At 35.2% G+C, this 19,025-nt stretch overlaps 1 protein-coding gene across 1 annotated transcript in view; it reads right to left on the bottom strand.

Moving 5' to 3' along the window:
- LOC136030025 (protein scarlet-like) overlaps positions 1 to 19,025 on the bottom strand; it is a 213,933-nt gene that overhangs the window by 186,925 nt on the left and 7,983 nt on the right. The window contains exons 3-4 of the mRNA XM_065708651.1: positions 9,996 to 10,094; positions 1,899 to 2,035 (exon numbers count right to left, since the gene is read on the bottom strand). Of these exons, the coding sequence (XP_065564723.1) occupies positions 1,899 to 2,035; positions 9,996 to 10,094 (236 nt within the window). The remainder of the gene's footprint in view (positions 1 to 1,898; positions 2,036 to 9,995; positions 10,095 to 19,025) is intronic.

The raw sequence follows: 19,025 nt of genomic DNA, 5'->3' as shown, positions 1-19,025 counted from the left end.
TACACTAAAATGAATTTCATCCCAATTCTTTAAGAATGACCCCTGAATCACAAAGGCCGTAGAATGATAATTGAAATTACTAAAAATACTTTGGCGTACTATTTGTTTTAAGTTTTAATGCTACTCCTAACTTCCAGTTGAAAGAAAAACTTTTTTTATTTATTTTCTCATTGTTTTTTTAATAATACTAGAAAACCCTGTGCCCCCTTCGTGGAAATTCTATTCCCTCATGATAAATTCCTCCTTGGAAAGATACTCCAATATAAACCCATCCCCACCCCAACTCGGAAAACTTCCCCTAAAACGTCTGTATACTTCCCGATAGCCATTAGCCTACTAAATGTAAACAATGGTCAAAGTTTTGTAACTTGCAGCCCCTCCCCCGGGAACTGTGGAGGATTAAGTCGTCCCCAAAGACATATTTATTAGGTTTTTCGACTATGCTGGACAGAATAGTTATCAAAAAAATTTGATCCGGTGACGTTGGGAAAAAAGTGAGGGTGGGAGGGGGCATAGGTGCCCTTCGATTTTTTTGGTCGCTTAAAAAGGGCACTAGAACTTCTAATTTCCATTAGAATGAGTCTCTCACGACGTTCTAGGACCACTTAGTCGATAAGATCACCCCTGGGGAAAAAAACAACAACAAAAAATCAAATGAAAACGCATCCGTGATCTGTCTTCTGGCAAAAAATACAAAATTCTACATTTTGTACATAGGAGCTTGAAACTTCTACAGTGAGGCTATCGGATACGCTGAAACTTATTGTGTGATTTTCTTTAAGATTCTACGACTTTTAGGGGGTGTTTCTCCCTATTTGCTAAAATAAGGCAAATTTTCTCAGGCTCGTAACTTTTGATGGTAAGACTAAACTTGATGAAACTTATATATTTGAAATCAACATTAAAATTCGATTCTTTTGATGTAACTATTGTATCAAATTTCCGGTTTTTAGAGTTTCGGTTACTATTGAGCCGGGTCGCTCCTTACTACAGTTCATTACCACGAACTGTTTGATACACCTACATATGTATCGCTCCTATACGCTACGCGTTCAGTGAGAGTGACGTAACCTTAAAATAAAATAAAATTTAAGCAATGTTCCACCAACGAAAGTTACTAATTATTTTTCTTCGAAAGATCTACTACTAATTAGTCTATATGAAATTAAGAAAGTAAATGATTACTTCATTCAATGAGTTCTTATTTGTCCGATATAGGCAGTTACTATCAAATAAATATATGAGGTTTATGTATAATATAATTAAATCCAGAATTTTAACAATTAAGTAATGTATACAATTCGTCAGGAGTGATATCTTATTGTTTTAATAGGTTTATACAAGGCATCATTCACTGAGATTCACAACTGACCTTGCATTACAAAATGCATGGCTAAGCGCTGGCACTTTATCTAAAAAATGGCTGAGCCCACGAATAAGTGTTTAAAACATAATTTGTTACAAGTCCAAGGTTTTATGTTTTATAATAAATGTTAATACAATTGCAGCAATGGAGACCTAGATAATCACGAAAAACCCACTTTTGCAAACTTTGTCTATAAAGAGCTTACAGCACAGATAGAGATTTTATGAGATTATTGAGACAACTTTTATAACACTAAATTGAAAACATACAGAAGTTTTCTGCATAGAATCACTCAATCTGAGGTCGACCTGATTTGTTGCTTTTTCTACTCGACTACCAAGCAAATTGTAAGGGTGAATTAAGACTCATTATGAAGCTAACAATGACACAAGAAACTTAACTACCGTCCGAGTCACCTAACTTTGAGCGGAAAGACAAGTTTTAGCAGGGTCAATATGAACATCAAATTTCTATGGGCAGGGATATCAAAAATAGAGAACAAAATTTAAAAAAATGCTGTTAACATTCTTACCATAAATTCCAGGTGCTCTCTACAAGTCAGGGATCCAACGAACAGGTCATCTTGATAGACAAAGCCGCTAAGATCTCGCATTGACGGGCCAACTTGGCGACCGTTGACTCTTATTTCCCCATCTACCATTACGCCTTCTGAAAAAAAAGAGCACAAGTTTGAAAAGAACTATATAGGAATTAAAGAAATAACAGAAAAAAATAGTGGGACTTCGGTGAAACCATGGACCCGAAATATTTCCATCTTTCTGCATACCTAAGCGACTAAGTTCAAAGCCCTAGACTCTAACTTAATTCATGCCTCAGTTTAATATTAATCTTGCTGTAATTTAACTCAAGCCAATACAACGTATATAATGGATTTTGATTTTGGATGACCTCGCATTCATATGCTCCAGTGAAAAAATTAATAGACCTTCTGCTCTTTGTTTGCCTTATTTGACCCCGAATCGGTCAGTAGAAAGAAAACTTAAAAGCAAATTTGTTTTTAATTTACTTTTTTTTCGAATTTATTGCTCTTGTTTTATTTTATAAGCCAAACTAAAAATGCTAGAAAAAAGAAAACTAGAAGAGGCTATACAACATCATTGTAATTATTTTTGTATTGATAAAATGAAATTATGAATGTGCTCTTAACTTTCAATCGTATTTTCTGATTAACCAAGGGCCGTATCAAAGATTATTTGTGTGTGTGTGTTGGTTACAAAAGGATTTTCTTTCGGGGGGGGGGTTACAAACAATAATCAAAAAGGTTTTTATTATCATCTTTTATTACGTTTTTACGAGTCGGACTGACATTTCAGGGGGATATGACTAACGTAGAGCATGGACATAAGAAATGTTAATGATTAGCTTAACGCTAAAAAACAACACTCAGACTCGTCTAAGCACTAATCGTCGCTATACTTTATGAATAATGAATTCAATATATCGTTGGAATGAAATTACGATAACAGCCAACTGACAATTTTTTTTTCTATGGGTGGTAAACAGCTACGAGGGGAAGGGGCAGTTTTACAATATTTAGTTGTAACTGCGCCTTATTCTCACTTTTGAGAAATTTATTTAGGGATAATGAGACTTCTAGGGAACATTCCCCTCCCCCTCTAGCTACATGCTTGGTAACAGTTACAAAGGCTGTAATTACAGTCAGTTTTGCCAGATCGATCATAATTATATGAAACCAACACAATAAGACACCCTAAGAATCCAAGCATAATCTTTGCTAGGACAGCAGAATTGTAGAATGGGCCAAGACAGTGTACAACTCATTGCGTCAAATCCAAAAACAAACCGAAAATCAAAGATATTTTTTCGCATTTTTAGACAAAATTTAAGTAAATTTTGGGCACAGCGATTGAAGAGGAAACGCCAGGTATTTTTTTTTTTTAGGTATAATCTTGTAGTAAGATATAAAAAAAAAGACGTACGCAAGATATTTGAATTAAAATATAGATGGTGGAGATTATCTTTTTTTTTTTTAGATTAAAAGGGATTTTATGTTGTTACAGATTTTGACGAACGGTGAGAGAATTGGAGACCACGGAATCAAATGGGGAGGAAATACGTTCCTGGTCTTAGGTTATTCTGATGATTTAAGCATAATAGGTGAAAGTGTGAGCAAAATGAATTTTTAGAAGTTTTGCGAGTTCAGGGTGCTAGAATAGGCTTGAAAATTAATGTGAAGAAGACTAAGTCACTAAGGCTAGGAATAAGTGAAGACGAAAAGGTGACATTGGGTAACGAAAAGTTTGATCAGGTTGGCAGCTTCACTTACCTTGGTAGTATTATTAGTAAAGACGGTGAGAGCAGTGAAGATGTTAAAAGTAGAATAACCAAGGCTCAGAGTGTTTTTTCAAAGTTAAAAAAAGTTTGGAAGAATAGAAAGATAAGTCCACAAACCAAGTTTAGAATATTAGAAGCTACAGTGATGATGGTGGTCAAATATGGCTCTGAAGCATGGGCGCTCCGAAAAGCAGATGAAAATTTACTAGATATTTTCCAGAGAAATTGTCTACGGATTGTTCTGGGTACCCGGGTGACTGACCGTATTTCAAACAGTAGGTTGTACGAAAAATGTGATTCAATCCCGCTTTCTAGGAACATAATGAAAGAAAGGTTGAGATGGCTAGGCCACGTTCTGCGGATGAAGGATGACAGATTGCCGAAGATTGTCCTTTTCGGCCAACCGTCTGGGGCTACACGGAAAGCAGGTCATCCTTGTCTGGGCTGGGAGGATGTCACAAATAAAGATTTAAAGGAAATGGGAACTTCCTGGGAGGGTGTAAAGAGGGAGGCCTTGAAGAGATCAGGTCGGAGGAGGAGCGTGCGTAGCTGTGTTGGCCTCAGGCGGCTTGGTGCTGCAGTGAGTTATTAGTAGTAGCAGTAGGTGAGAGAATTTTGCTGTGTTGGTTTACTAAAAATTTGACTCTTAGGTGGAGTTAATTTTAAATATTTATTATTTTTGTCTCAGTATCACTTTTGGGGTATGAAAAAGTATCTAATAAAAGAAACAAACATGAGAACGCAGATTAACATAAGGTCCAGTTTTGCACTATTAGTAAGTTAGGCCTAGTCATTTCAACCATTTCTGGTATATAAACATAGCTTAAGGATTGGTCGGTATTTAGGGACCAGTTAGACTTTTATCACACAGATATTTTAAACAAGAATAAACATTCTGTGATAGTTGCAGAGCTCAAAAACTTATTCTTTATGTTTACTACTAGACAAATCTAACGATAACACACTAAATGAATACTTGTGTGTTCTACTAAAATACGCTAGAAGGAACAAAGGGTCTGGAAGGATTTGTTAAGGGTGATCAGACTAGATCAAACTTGAAGATGAACACGGCGAAAACTAAAGTCATGGACCGAAATATACAGTCGGACTATTAGCTTGTGCTTCACGGACAAGATTTGAACAAAAGCTGATAGCTCCGGCTCACTAATATATTCTCGTGGATGATGTTACCTTAACGTACAGAACAGGATCAACAAAAATTATGCCATCTTCTCTCAGCTCCGCTACCTTTGGTGGGATCAACGGCAAATCAGTTTAAAGACAACAATTTGTGTCTATAAAGTGGCTGTTCGATCTGTTGTCTTCTATGCAGTTGGGACTTGAGCCAATGAGGCATTACGTCTCCAAAATATGAAAGTCTTTGAAGACCGCTGTTTACAAAAAATCCTGAGGATTCGATACTGCGGCATAATAACAAATGCTGATGCGCACGACCGATGCAGTAATATTGATTAAAATGATTTTCAAACAGAGAAAAAACCATTGGCTGGGCCATGTCCTCAGAAGAACTAAGGACGGCATCATCAAGCAAGTGCATCTAGCAGCTCCTTTGCCAGATTGGCCCAGCCGTTAAGGCATTTAATCTAAGAATTGGTGGGAAATTATCAAAAATGACCGAAACACCATTGTTAGATTTCGCAAGTTTGGCAGATAAGAGAGCTCTGCATCGAGTTTCCTGAAGGGCTCCAGCAACTATGGCATAAATGAAAGGTCCTCAGGGAGGGATTGTAAGTTATGTGATTCGTCTAGACGAAGAGCATTCAGGTGAATCTTTCAGAAAATTTTGACGGGAGTGTCGAACTAAATAAAAACAAATTATATGCAAATGGGTTGTTGAGAGGGCGTAACTCAGGAATGACAAGAGTATATTAATTTGGGAGTTTTATGAAATGATAAGGGATGTGGTCAATCGACCAAAACCGCAAGATTCGCTCACTATTACTATTATTATTACTACTATTACAGCTACTACTATGACTACCGCTACCACTACTACTGCTCCCACTACTACTACTAAAACTAAAACTACTGCTTCTGTAGCAAGTAATACCAAGGCTGAGGATATTGAAATGAACTTCTGAGGAAATGTTGAACAAAAAGTTTGAACTAAATTAAAATGTACTATGCGCATGCTGGTTGTCGTAAGGGCGTGTCGGTAATATTTTTGCAACGGCTTACCGTATCAAGATGAAACTTTCGGTGCGTCATGAGGGGGATTTTCAACTGACCAAAAGGCAACATGTAAGTGCTACTACTGCTATCAGGACTACTACTACTGCTGTTACTGCTACTTCTAATGCAAGGGGATTTTCAATTGACCAGAAGGACGTTATATGCACGTTACTACTAACACTACTAACACTGCTACTGCTACTACTAATAACACTTCTACTTTTAGTACTACTACTAATACTACTCTAACTAAAACTTCTATTGCAACTGCTTGTAAGGCTAAAAGTATTGAAATGAAAATTCCAGGAAGATTTCCAAGGGGAAGTTGATTCAAATTAAAACTATGAATATACAGGTTATTAAAAAGTCATATCGAAAATATAATAGCAACGGCTGATTGTATTAAGATGAAACTTCCAGGGCTTAATTTGAGGGATGTTCACCTGACCAAAAGCAATAATTTAACATTATTGCTGCTATTTGTGTTAGTGATAATACTGCTTCTATCACTAGTAACACAGATATTAAATAAAAAAAGTAACAAAAGTGAAGAGCGAACAGAATCTTGAACAGAGCAAAATAATTAACAAAAGTTATAGTGACAAATGAAGTAAAAGTAATGAGAAACAGATATCAGACTAAATTAAAACAAAATCAATGATTAAATTCAACTATTTCACAACAATAATTAATTAAAATACAATTAAAAATTAATCAGTCATTATCATCAAGGCATTTTTTTAGTTCTTCTTCTGTCATTTTCATTTTTAACTAGCTGTTGGGGTGGCTCTTCGCGCCACCCCAACACCTAGCAGCTTCGCGCCCCCCAAGCCCCCCCGCGCGCGTAAGTCGTTACGCGCCATATTAGTTACGCGCCATTGTAGTTGTGTCCCTGTGTCCCACCTGTGAATAGATATATATATATATATATATATATATATATATATATATATATATATATATATATATATATATATATATATATATATATATATATATATATATATATGTTTTTAACTACGTAAAACATGGGAATATACAACATTCTTCGCTTTCCCATTGTCTATGCATATAAATAGATTGTCAGGTTTACTGACTCTTGAACATACAACATATAATTGTCCATGGGAAAAACAATCCGTATTCAGATCTATACCTCATTATTCTAATGATGTGTCCCTGTGTCCCGGTCGTCATTTATATTCTCTGTGTCCCGGTCGTCATTTGTGTCCCGGTGTCCCAGTTTGTAATTTCTCTTTGAGTGTCCCAGTCGTCATTTATATTCCCGGTGTCCCGGTCGTCATTTGTGTCCCGGTGTCCCGGTCTGTAATTTCTAATCGAACAATCCCTGTGTCCGGTCGTAATTTATATATCCCGCCTGTGCCCCCGGCGTCCCCGTTGTAGTTGTGTCCCTGTGTCCCGGTCGTCATTTATATTCCCTATGTCCCGGTCGTGATTTGTGTCCGGGTGTCCCAGTCTGTAATTCCTCTTTAAGGTTCCCGGTCGTCATTTATATTCCCTGTGTCCCGGTCGTCATTTGTGTCCCAGTGTCTCGGTATGTAATTTCATCAGCTGACAAACATGACGTCAGTCGACAAACAACTTCATGACGCATACAGCTCAATCCTTAAAATGACGTCAATCGACAAACAAGACGTCAGTCGACACACAAACATGATGTCACTCGACACACACACACACACACACACACACACACACACACACACACACACACACACACACACACACACACACACACACACACACACACACACACACACACACACACACACACACACACACACACACACACACACACACACACACACACACACACACACACACACACACACACACACACACACACACACACACACACACACACACACACACACACACACACACACACACACACACACACACACACACACACACACACACACACACACACACACACACACACACACACACACACACACACACACACACACACACACACACACACACACACACACACACACACACACACACACACACACACACACACACACACACACACACACACACACACACACACACACACACACACACACACACACACACACACACACACACACACACACACACACACACACACACACACACACACACACACACACACACACACACACACACACACACACACACACACACACACACACACACACACACACACACACACACACACACACACACACACACACACACACACACACACACACACACACACACACACACACACACACACACACACACACACACACACACACACACACACACACACACACACACACACACACACACACACACACACACACACACACACACACACACACACACACACACACACACACACACACACACACACACACACACACACACACACACACACACACACACACACACACACACACACACACACACACACACACACACACACACACACACACACACACACACACACACACACACACACACACACACACACACACACACACACACACACACACACACACACACACACACACACACACACACACACACACACACACACACACACACACACACACACACACACACACACACACACACACACACACACACACACACACACACACACACACACACACACACACACACACACACACACACACACACACACACACACACACACACACACACACACACACACACACACACACACACACACACACACACACACACACACACACACACACACACACACACACACACACACACACACACACACACACACACACACACACACACACACACACACACACACACACACACACACACACACACACACACACACACACACACACACACACACACACACACACACACACACACACACACACACACACACACACACACACACACACACACACACACACACACACACACACACACACACACACACACACACACACACACACACACACACACACACACACACACACACACACACACACACACACACACACACACACACACACACACACACACACACACACACACACACACACACACACACACACACACACACACACACACACACACACACACACACACACACACACACACACACACACACACACACACACACACACACACACACACACACACACACACACACACACACACACACACACACACACACACACACACACACACACACACACACACACACACACACACACACACACACACACACACACACACACACACACACACACACACACACACACACACACACACACACACACACACACACACACACACACACACACACACACACACACACACACACACACACACACACACACACACAGACAACTTATTTTTATATATATATAGATTTATTCAGTAATGAATTAGAACGAACAGAGATTACATAAAAAGTACAAGTTTTTTTATTAACAAAGGTAAAGGGCAGAGCTACATCTTGAGCAGAGCAAAATACCCAACAGAAATTATGATGAACAATAAAACAAAAGTTAAAAGAAACAGATATTAAACTTAATTGAAATGAAACCAATAATGAACTAGTAATGTACCCAAAATAAAACTGACATTCAATTACAACTCAAAAATTACAAAAATCTTTTTATTTAATCACATTACAAAAGAAAAATGTGTTGCTTTCTTAGTTTAGAGATTAGGTGCACATATATCGCCCTCCCTCTCTTTATGGTCTTTCACCCATATATATATATATATATATATATATATATATATATATATATATATATATATATATATATATATATATATATATATATATATTTATATATAAATATATATATATATATATATATATATATATATATATATATATATGTACGCTACACGTGTACTCTAATTTACCTCCATAAATTTTCAAGGTAACGGAATGAGAAACAGCTTGACATTTCATAGCTATAGGGGAGACAGGAATGATTGTTATGCCTCAAGAAAAAAAAATAGAGTATGTATCAATAATAACTAAGAAATAACTAATAATAAAGTTTAACAATAAGAAATAATCTATAGAAAAAAATTGACTAAATAATCTTACTTGGTGCTCTGTGAGCAAGTACGCTCATTAATGTCGACTTTCCCGCTCCACTTGCTCCCATCATTGCAACCAATGAACCAGGTTGAATAGCACCAAAAACTGAAATTGTTTAACACTATTAAAAATTTTATAAACAAAAATACACTAGAAAAATACTTAAAAGTCCTCTTATATGCTATAGAAAGGGTCGAAACTTTGTAGGACATGAATGTAAACTTAGGTTAGCATTTGATATAGTGAGAATTATGAAAACCAGTCCAAATATAGGCCTTGATATCTATTTTCGATTTTTTTTTTAAGCACAACTACCCCCCACCCCTGATTTTTCTCAAAGCTACGCCCAGGAGAAACATAATGGTTTGTACGTTCCGAGCTATACTAGACTAAAGCAAGCACTATTTGATAGTGGAAAAATGAATTCAACTCTGAAGTTCAGCGGAAAACCAGCAGTTATTCGTTAAAATTTGTGTGCAAACTGAGCATGCTGTCCACCTGAAATAAAAATACGAGAATGTTCCGCGGTAATTATCAAATTACCAACATTTGGGAGAAATCACGAATTACTTGATAACGCTGCAATTTCTGCTTTGAAAAAGCTAAATTGGTGGTGTTGCAAATTTTGCTAGAAGACTTATAAAAGGTTATCATATTTCTAAAAAAACAATTAAGAATAGACATGATAAAATTCACATGCGAACGGTAATAATATCTTCTGTACATTCGTCCTCGGAATCCTAGCTGAATTTATTATTGTTTAAAAGAAAGTAATTTTCCAAATATTATTCAAAGGAAGATACAAATTCTTGATTATTAGTAATTATCTAATTGCCAGAACTTGGGTCAAATAATGAAATAGCTGATGGCGCTGCATGTTTTGCTATGGAATGTTCGAATTATGGCACTGTATATTTTCCTATACCCACAAATAAAATAAGAAATGGTAAAATTCTCAAGGAAACAGGAATCTCGTTACCAATTCGATTACATTATGTATGACAACTGAATCAAGAACTATTTTAAGCAATAAAATTTTTCGAAATCTTAATTTTAGGAATGTAAATTATATACACTGCTAAAATCCTTCCGTGTAAACAGTAAGATACCTCATATGACCAGAAACCAAATAATCCTATTCAAAGTAATCTCCAGCAAATCTACTATTTTTGAAAGAGCTATAGTTGAATACGTGTACACACTCTTTCGAAATTGCCACTATATTTTTTATTTGAAAATCGGCATTCGAACATTTTCTGGTCTGAAAAAAAAACGGTCCAGGTAGATCATGACCCAGGGAAAATTTTATTCTTCCTTCTGGCACCCTTGATTGTCTTCCTTCCTTTCGGCACACTTAAACGTTGCTTACTGAAATCAGATACTCAAGAACCGAAAAAATGTCTAAATGCAGGTTGCCTGCAGAGTGATTATGAATTACATTATTGCTGTCCTTAAACGACTTGACCCGGGTTATATATTACATTATATTTGTTCTCCTAATTTTATCAAACTTGTATGCAACGATTCTTTATTGATTAGCCACCTTGCATATCAATTGAACCTTGCAGGTTAATTGAGCTTTGGGAGCGATCTTAGCGAGAATTTCCACTAAAAATACTATTAATTTGGTTTGAATTATAAGTAAAATATGTTTTTTTCTTTTTCCATAGTTCAGGGGCATCAATTCACGGATTAACTAGAAAAAAATTATCGTCAATACAAACTATATAAATAACAATTGCAAAAAAAGGTTTTTTCTTGTGTGAATCAGGGTATTGGGCTGTAATTGTGTCAATCAGCAAAACTTTTACCTAAAATACTGTTATTTTGAATGAGATTGTTTGTAAAGTACGGTTGTTTTTCTTTCTATTGTTCAGGGCCTTTCACGGATTAAAAAAAATAAATAAAATTAGCGTCAATACAAACTAAGTCTAGAAAAATAACACAATACATTTTTTTTTGTGCTTGTGAATCAGGGTATGGGGGATTACATTTCCATGAGAATGGGATTTTCTGAGGGGAGGGTATACACTCAAATACACTTTATAAGATTTGCTCCTACAAGCGGGTCTCGGTCCCTTAGTATTTTTTATGGAAGCCAGTCAGGGTCTCAATAGAAAAATTTAGCCACGTGCAAATGAACCCTTATTTTCTGTGTAAAGAGGCTGTATTTTTTTATATAATAGTTCGGTCTTAAATTTCTGTACTCGCCGTTGAGGTAATTTCTAAAGCGGCATTTATACACCGCAATTGATCATGGAACAAGTCCAAATGTTCAAGATTGGTAAAATTGATGAGTAAACATATCGAGTAATCTGACTCAAAATTCAGAAAACTTGAGATTTTCTCAGGGCTGAGTCCACGGTCTGAACCAAACTTGACAGGTCCCCGCTCTCCTACTGTAATTTCGTCTACACAGTCAATAAAAACACAATTTTTAAGAAAGGTGTGTGGATGAAAAAAACCTAAAAGCATAAAATAAGAAAAAACAATATAAAACGTCGAAATCTATATCTGACTGCAAAGTAAATGACTTCTGGAATTCGAATATGCCGTATGACAAGATAGACTAATAAAACAGAAGTAAGGAGAGGAGATAGGAAATTCCAAACCAATATATATATATATATATATATATATATATATATATATATATATATATATATATATATATATATATATATATATATATATATAAGATATGTAATTACTGAAGGTCTTATACCTCTAAGCATTTTCCAGAGCTTTCTAGTATATCAAATGACGTAGTAAATTTGGTTCATTAATTAGGTAATGATATTCGGGTAAAAATTTAAATATTTGATTTTTTTTTTCAGGAATCTTTAGTAGAACCCTTAGAATGGCCTATGCCAGAACCCGTTCCTAGACACCTTGCCAAGGTCATTTTGACTAAAAAGTAAATGAACTCGTACTTGACTTGTATATTCACTTATTAAAATCCATAGAAATGGGGATTTATATCCCCCATATTTATTGATTAACATAAAAAATGGAGATTTTCATCCCCCCCCCACACGTAAAGCGGCTATGCATATTATAAAAATCAATAAATCATATCCAAGGTTCAATTTAAGTTATCGAGATGAAGATTTTGGAAGGAGGACGGGGAATGAATTTTCAGTTAAATCCATAGATTAATTGAAACTTGGGCCTTCAGGGGGAGAGTAAAGAGGTATATTTAAACATAATGAGTGCATAAATGAAGCCTTCGAAACGATTCTAAAACTAAACCCCTGAGGCACACCCCATTTATTTAGATTATCAACTTTTTCAGTTTTCTCTCCAAAATAAACCCCTCCCCCGAAAAAATACATTTTCAAAATAAAAAATTTGGAATTGAAACTTTCTTATTTGTATACAAAAATTTTACGACCCCTTTTTTTGCTTCAGGACTTGAACTTTTTTGTTTTGAATTTTTCAGGACGTATGTTTTTGAGTTTTTGAAAATTATGTTCGTGTGATTCTGCCTTTTTTTAAGTTTCTCATACACATTTGATTGTTTCAGGAATCTTGAAAATTCTGTACATATTTCTGACTTTTCGAAAATTCTGCTCGCGTGTTTCTGACTTTTCAATCTTCTTTTCATATATTTCTGACTTCCTGAAAATTCCTGTCCGCTTGTTTTTGAATTTCAAAATTCTGTTCGTGCATTTACGATCTTTTCAAGCTTCTTTTCACGTATTTCTGACTTTTTGAAAATTCGTGTTTTTCGAGCTTTTCAAGTTTTTATTCATAGGCTTCTGACGTTTTTAAAATAATGATGGCATGTTTTTAACTTTTCAAAATTATATTAGCATGCATCTGGCTTTCAAATGTCTGTTCACATTTTTTACATATTGAAAATTCCGTATGCATGCATCTGACTGAAAATTCTTTTCGTATGTTTTTGGCCTTTTCAACTTTCTGTTCACTTGTTTGTTATCTTAAAAAAAAATGTTTGCATGTTTCTGACTTTTTGAAAATTATTTTTGTGTTCTTATGACATTTTCAAGTTTCTGTTCACGTGAATTTCTTACTTTAAAAAATTATTTTTGCATGATTATGACTTTAAAAAAAATCCGTTCCTTGTGTTTATAACCTTTTCAAGTTACTGCTCATCCAAACCCAGGGTATTTTAACTAAGGTTGGCTTAACTATACCCATTCTTTTAGGTATTCAAACCCTTAACAATGTTTTTATTGACAATGGCAGCTTTCTATTGATTTTTCACTACTTTTTCGAATTTGAATACTGATGATGGGGTGTTTTAGGGATTTTTCACCAGTCTTTGGAATTTTGAGAATATGCAAGTGAAAACACTAATGCTTGAATAAAAACCACCGAAACTGAAATTTGGTCTAGTTCTATGTTCACTATTGGACATTAAACATATAGGTTACACAATTGGATAAAGTTTTCAGCGATTCCAACAAAGCTACAAGGAATGGCGCCTTGTTACTTGCCAGTTCTCAGCATGAATTTGATGAGAAAGTTGACAGTCAAGTAGCATAAATACTATCCAACGCAATGATAATGGAGGATCTAGAATATTTATCAGAAAAAAACGGAATCAATCAATTGAGATCAGATTGAATTACCCTATACCCACCATTAGCGAGCAAATTAAAATTATGGTGAAGTAAATAATTCGAATTATCAAATCATCAAAGAAAAGAAGTTTTGTATATGAGCAAATCAAAGTTTGAAAAAAGAGGCTTTGGTAAAGAATATAAAAATCTAAATCATATCAATGCAAAGTCTACGCTAAACTATTCTTTTTCAATTCTCATTTATTTCGGCATATGAGATTCCATATAGGAGAAAAACCGTGTAAATATGTATCATGTCTATATGCGGTATTTTCTCAAAGCTCATATTTATCCACACTTATGATAAATCACACAGGAGAATAGTAGTATAAATATGAAATGCACAATCAACAGTTCTTTTTTAATGAGTATTTATCCATGATGAAGCTTCATTCATAAGAAAACCCTTTAAAAAAAATGAGTAGTAAAATCTATGATTAAAGTGGTAATGGTTTATCTACGCATTGGAAAATAATTTTAGCAGTTTGGTTCTCAAAGGTGACCTAGGTATACCAAATTTAAATCACAAGAGGATTATACTAGAAATCAAGTTTTGGTTACAGATATTACATTTGCCCGACAACCGGCTATCGAAGGTGGCTTATAATAAGATTTTAAAATCTTCTAAATAGGCAACAAGGACAAACGGATGAAGGCCCTTCAGGATAATGCTCCGTTGTCGTTGGAATGGAATGAGGGCAAATGTTGCCATTGTATACTGATGATTTTGTTTGCATGCTGTATTCGTGCTTTCAAGACCAAAAGATTCATGTTATACTTGCTTGTGTTAAGAAGTCGTTTATTCCAACATTTTATAACCAGATTAAAGTAGTGTATGAATAGGAGTTAGTCCCTGGGGGCACTGAAGTTCTGGTTGCGGGTGCAGGTAAATTGTATGTCATTGTCTAGGGGACACTAGGATTATTATGATGATGATGACATGGTAGTATGGGGATTACCTGGATCATTGTGTGAGTAATTGTCAGGGTTTGGAGCATTCAAGGAATAGATATTTTAGTAAAAATGCACCACGGCTCCCAAGTATTTTAGATACCTCTTCTAGGGAGCTAATTATTGTGATGGATAGCTATACAGAGAAAGTTTTAGAGCCATGGAAGACAAAATTTCAATGTATTGAGCACTGTTGTTTAATTTTTTTAATTTTGTGCTTTTTCTTTCTTTTTTGTGTATAGTGCCACTGGCTTTTAGATACACGTATGTATGCATATATCTACGCATATGAGAGTCCATACAGGAGAAAAACCTTTCAGATGTTATTACTGCGATAGGAATTGAATTTAGTTAGTCATGCTCAGCAGCATACTAGCTTTCATATTGGAGAAGAACCAAATAAACATAAGGTATGCAGCAAATGATTTTCTCAGAACTCCTCATTATCCAAACACACAAAGATTCATCCAAGGAACACAATCAGGACCACTGAATTTCCAAAAGAACTAATATAGACCTGCATTTTACTCGGAAATTTAATATTACAGGTTATTTTAGTATAATGATGCTACCAAATGTTTATTGTTTCTAAATTTGGCTTATATCTTTAATATGGTTATCTTACTACATTTTTTCGGCGCCAGAGAAAGACTTCTAAGAAGTTTGTCTATATCTCTCATTTACATTTAGATTCCACAAAATTAAAAATTTAATAAATTTTGTTTGGTTCTTGGTAATTTAAATTTGTAAGATTTTCCTCAGAAACTGCTAACCTGTATATTTAACAATCTTACTGTATCATTAGAACTGTTCAGTTTATAATATCTTTTGAAATATTAAAAAGCATATTTTAGTTTCTATTTTACTCTTTACTTTCCAGCGAATGTCTAGAGTGAAAAAAAATCGATAGATTATTCCAACATTCACTCCTTTAACAACCGTAGAAAGTTTTATCTCGATAAGTATATTCAAAACAGAGTTATCAGTTCCTTTATGTTCTAATCGAATATATCCTTGTTTTGCTCATGGTAATTTAGATTTGAAGTTTTTTTGTCAGATTCAGTTAATCTGCATATTGAACTAGCTTATAAAATCGTTGGAAATATTCAGTTTATAACATCTTTTGAGTTACTAAAATGCATATCTTAAGTTTTGAAAATACTCTTTTCTTCCTAATGTGCGTCTAAACTCGAAATTTAGTCGTTAACAAACTCCAAAAGTTTTAACTTTATGCTTATATTCAAATCGAAGATATCAATTACGTAATGTCTTTGATGGATATATCCTTCTTTGGCTCATTATACTCTAAATTTTGAAGTTTCAAGCCACAATCGTCTAACATGTATATAAGAAGTGTGGCATTCCATTTATAAAGTCCTTTGTGATATTTAAATGTATGTTTTAAGTTTTGATATTGCTCCTTACTTAATTGTAAATATCCAAACTCAGAAAAATGCATGGATTTAGGTCAGAATTCACTATTTTAACAATATCCAGAAGTTTCATCTCGATACGTGCATTCAAAATGTAGATATTAATTATGTAAAGCTATTAATGAACATATTCTTGTTTGACCCATCGTAATTTAAATTCGGTAGTTTTTTTCCGAGTAGGTAACCTGTGTATTGAACAATCTTATTGTTTTATTTCAAAAGTTCTTTTTTTATTTTATTTTTTTTATTTTTCATCTTTTTTTTTATTTCATCTTTTGCAATTTGAAATTTTTATATAATGTTTTTATATTGCTCTTTTATTTCCCGTGAATATCTAAGCTCGAAAGATCACTAGATTTATTTCAAAATTCACCCCTTTAGCAATCTTTCAAAGGTTCATGTCGATAAGTATATTCGAACTAGAGTTGTCAATTACTTATTGTTTTTAATGAATACATCTTTCTTTAGAAAAAGAAACTTTCGCATACTGACCAAAGGTCCGTGTAGTGCAGGTACCGATCTCTGGATATCAGCCTTCAGCCTAGAGAACAATACGTGGTTGGGGGCAAATCATCCAACCCTCCAGGTGTTTTATCTCCAGATTTCTCCAGGTACCCATTTAGATCCGGGTGGACCCTGACTGAGCTTAGAAAGTCACATTGCTTACTTGGAATTCAAACCAAATAACCAGCAACACGACGACTCGAACCCCTGTCCTCACAGACAAAGTATCTCAAGTCTGGTACGCTAACCACTCGGTTAAGACGGAAGAGTTAAATTTTGATAACAACATTCAAACTAGAGTTGTCAATTAAGTATATTTTTTCATGGATATATGCTTGTTTCACTTAAGTTATTCTAAATTTGGGAGTTTTTCATCAGAATACGCTAATCTGTATATTTCACTATCTTACTACACCATTGGCATTATTTTATTAAAAGAGAAATGTATTAAAAAAACATATGTCTTGGAAAAAAGTTGTCTGAGGTAAGTCTTGAAGGGAAAAGGGGGTCATAAATTTTATGGTTTTAGACAAAATCAGAAAGTTTCAATTCAAAAAATAACATTTTGAAAATCCAGTTTTTTGGGAAGGGCCAATTTCGGAGGAAAAACTGAAAATTAAAAATGTGATCACAGGATTTGCTTCAGCGTTTTAGCTTCGGAATCCTTCCAAAGGCTTTATTTGTGCACACACTAGTTTTAAATATTCCTCTTTACTTTCCACTGAGGACAGAAGTTTGAATTAATGTATGGATTTAATTGAAAATTAATTCGTCTTCTTCCTCCCGAAAGTTTCATCTTGAGTTTCAAATCGAGTCTCTGATATTAATTATTCATTTTTTTCAAAACATTTATAACACTTTTTGACGTTGGGGCATAAAAATCGGTAATTTTTGTACAGTTTTATCTAATGAATAAAAAAGATAATTACGAGTTCAGTGTCTTTTTCTTCAGAATGGCCTTGAAAGTTGGCCAAGAACGTGCTCTTGCATAAGGAATTATAGGAGTTGTACTAAATTGGCTATTTATGAAAAAGCATCCAAATTTATACCTGAATGTCAATAATTCATAAATAAAACAAACTTATTACGTCATTTTGGTAGACTCGAAAGCTCTAGAAAGTGGTTAGTGGCATAGGGCCATCAGTATTCATGCTCCCCATTACTACTTTCATACTTTTTCAGTGTCTTTCTGCATCGGTGTTAATTGGAGAATAAATAACCTTGGTGGAAACTATACAAGAAGATTGAGATCCAAAGAAAATTAAAAAACAAACGTTTTGGGCTCGACAATTAAGTAACGCAGGCTTGAACGAAACAGTTTGGCTCTCTTCTTTGAAGCGATTGCCTGGACCTTTTTAAATCAATTAGATTTGTGTTCCAAATTCCTGGTTTTATGTTTTTTTCTGCAGTCCTTAGGCATTAAGGTTATAATTAAGATGATAATTTTGGTGTCATTAGATAGTTGGGATTCAGCTTTATCCATCTACCAAATGGCATTTTTGAAATTAACTTTGCAATTTCTTTTAGGCTGAAAAAATTACGAACTTTCAAATTTAGGT

The sequence above is a fragment of the Artemia franciscana genome, chromosome 1, assembly GCF_032884065.1.
Source record: "Artemia franciscana chromosome 1, ASM3288406v1, whole genome shotgun sequence".
NCBI classification, from domain to species: Eukaryota; Metazoa; Arthropoda; class Branchiopoda; order Anostraca; family Artemiidae; genus Artemia; species Artemia franciscana.
Note: the sequence above shows the minus strand (reverse complement) of the source record. Positions and strands in the feature narration are given on the sequence as shown.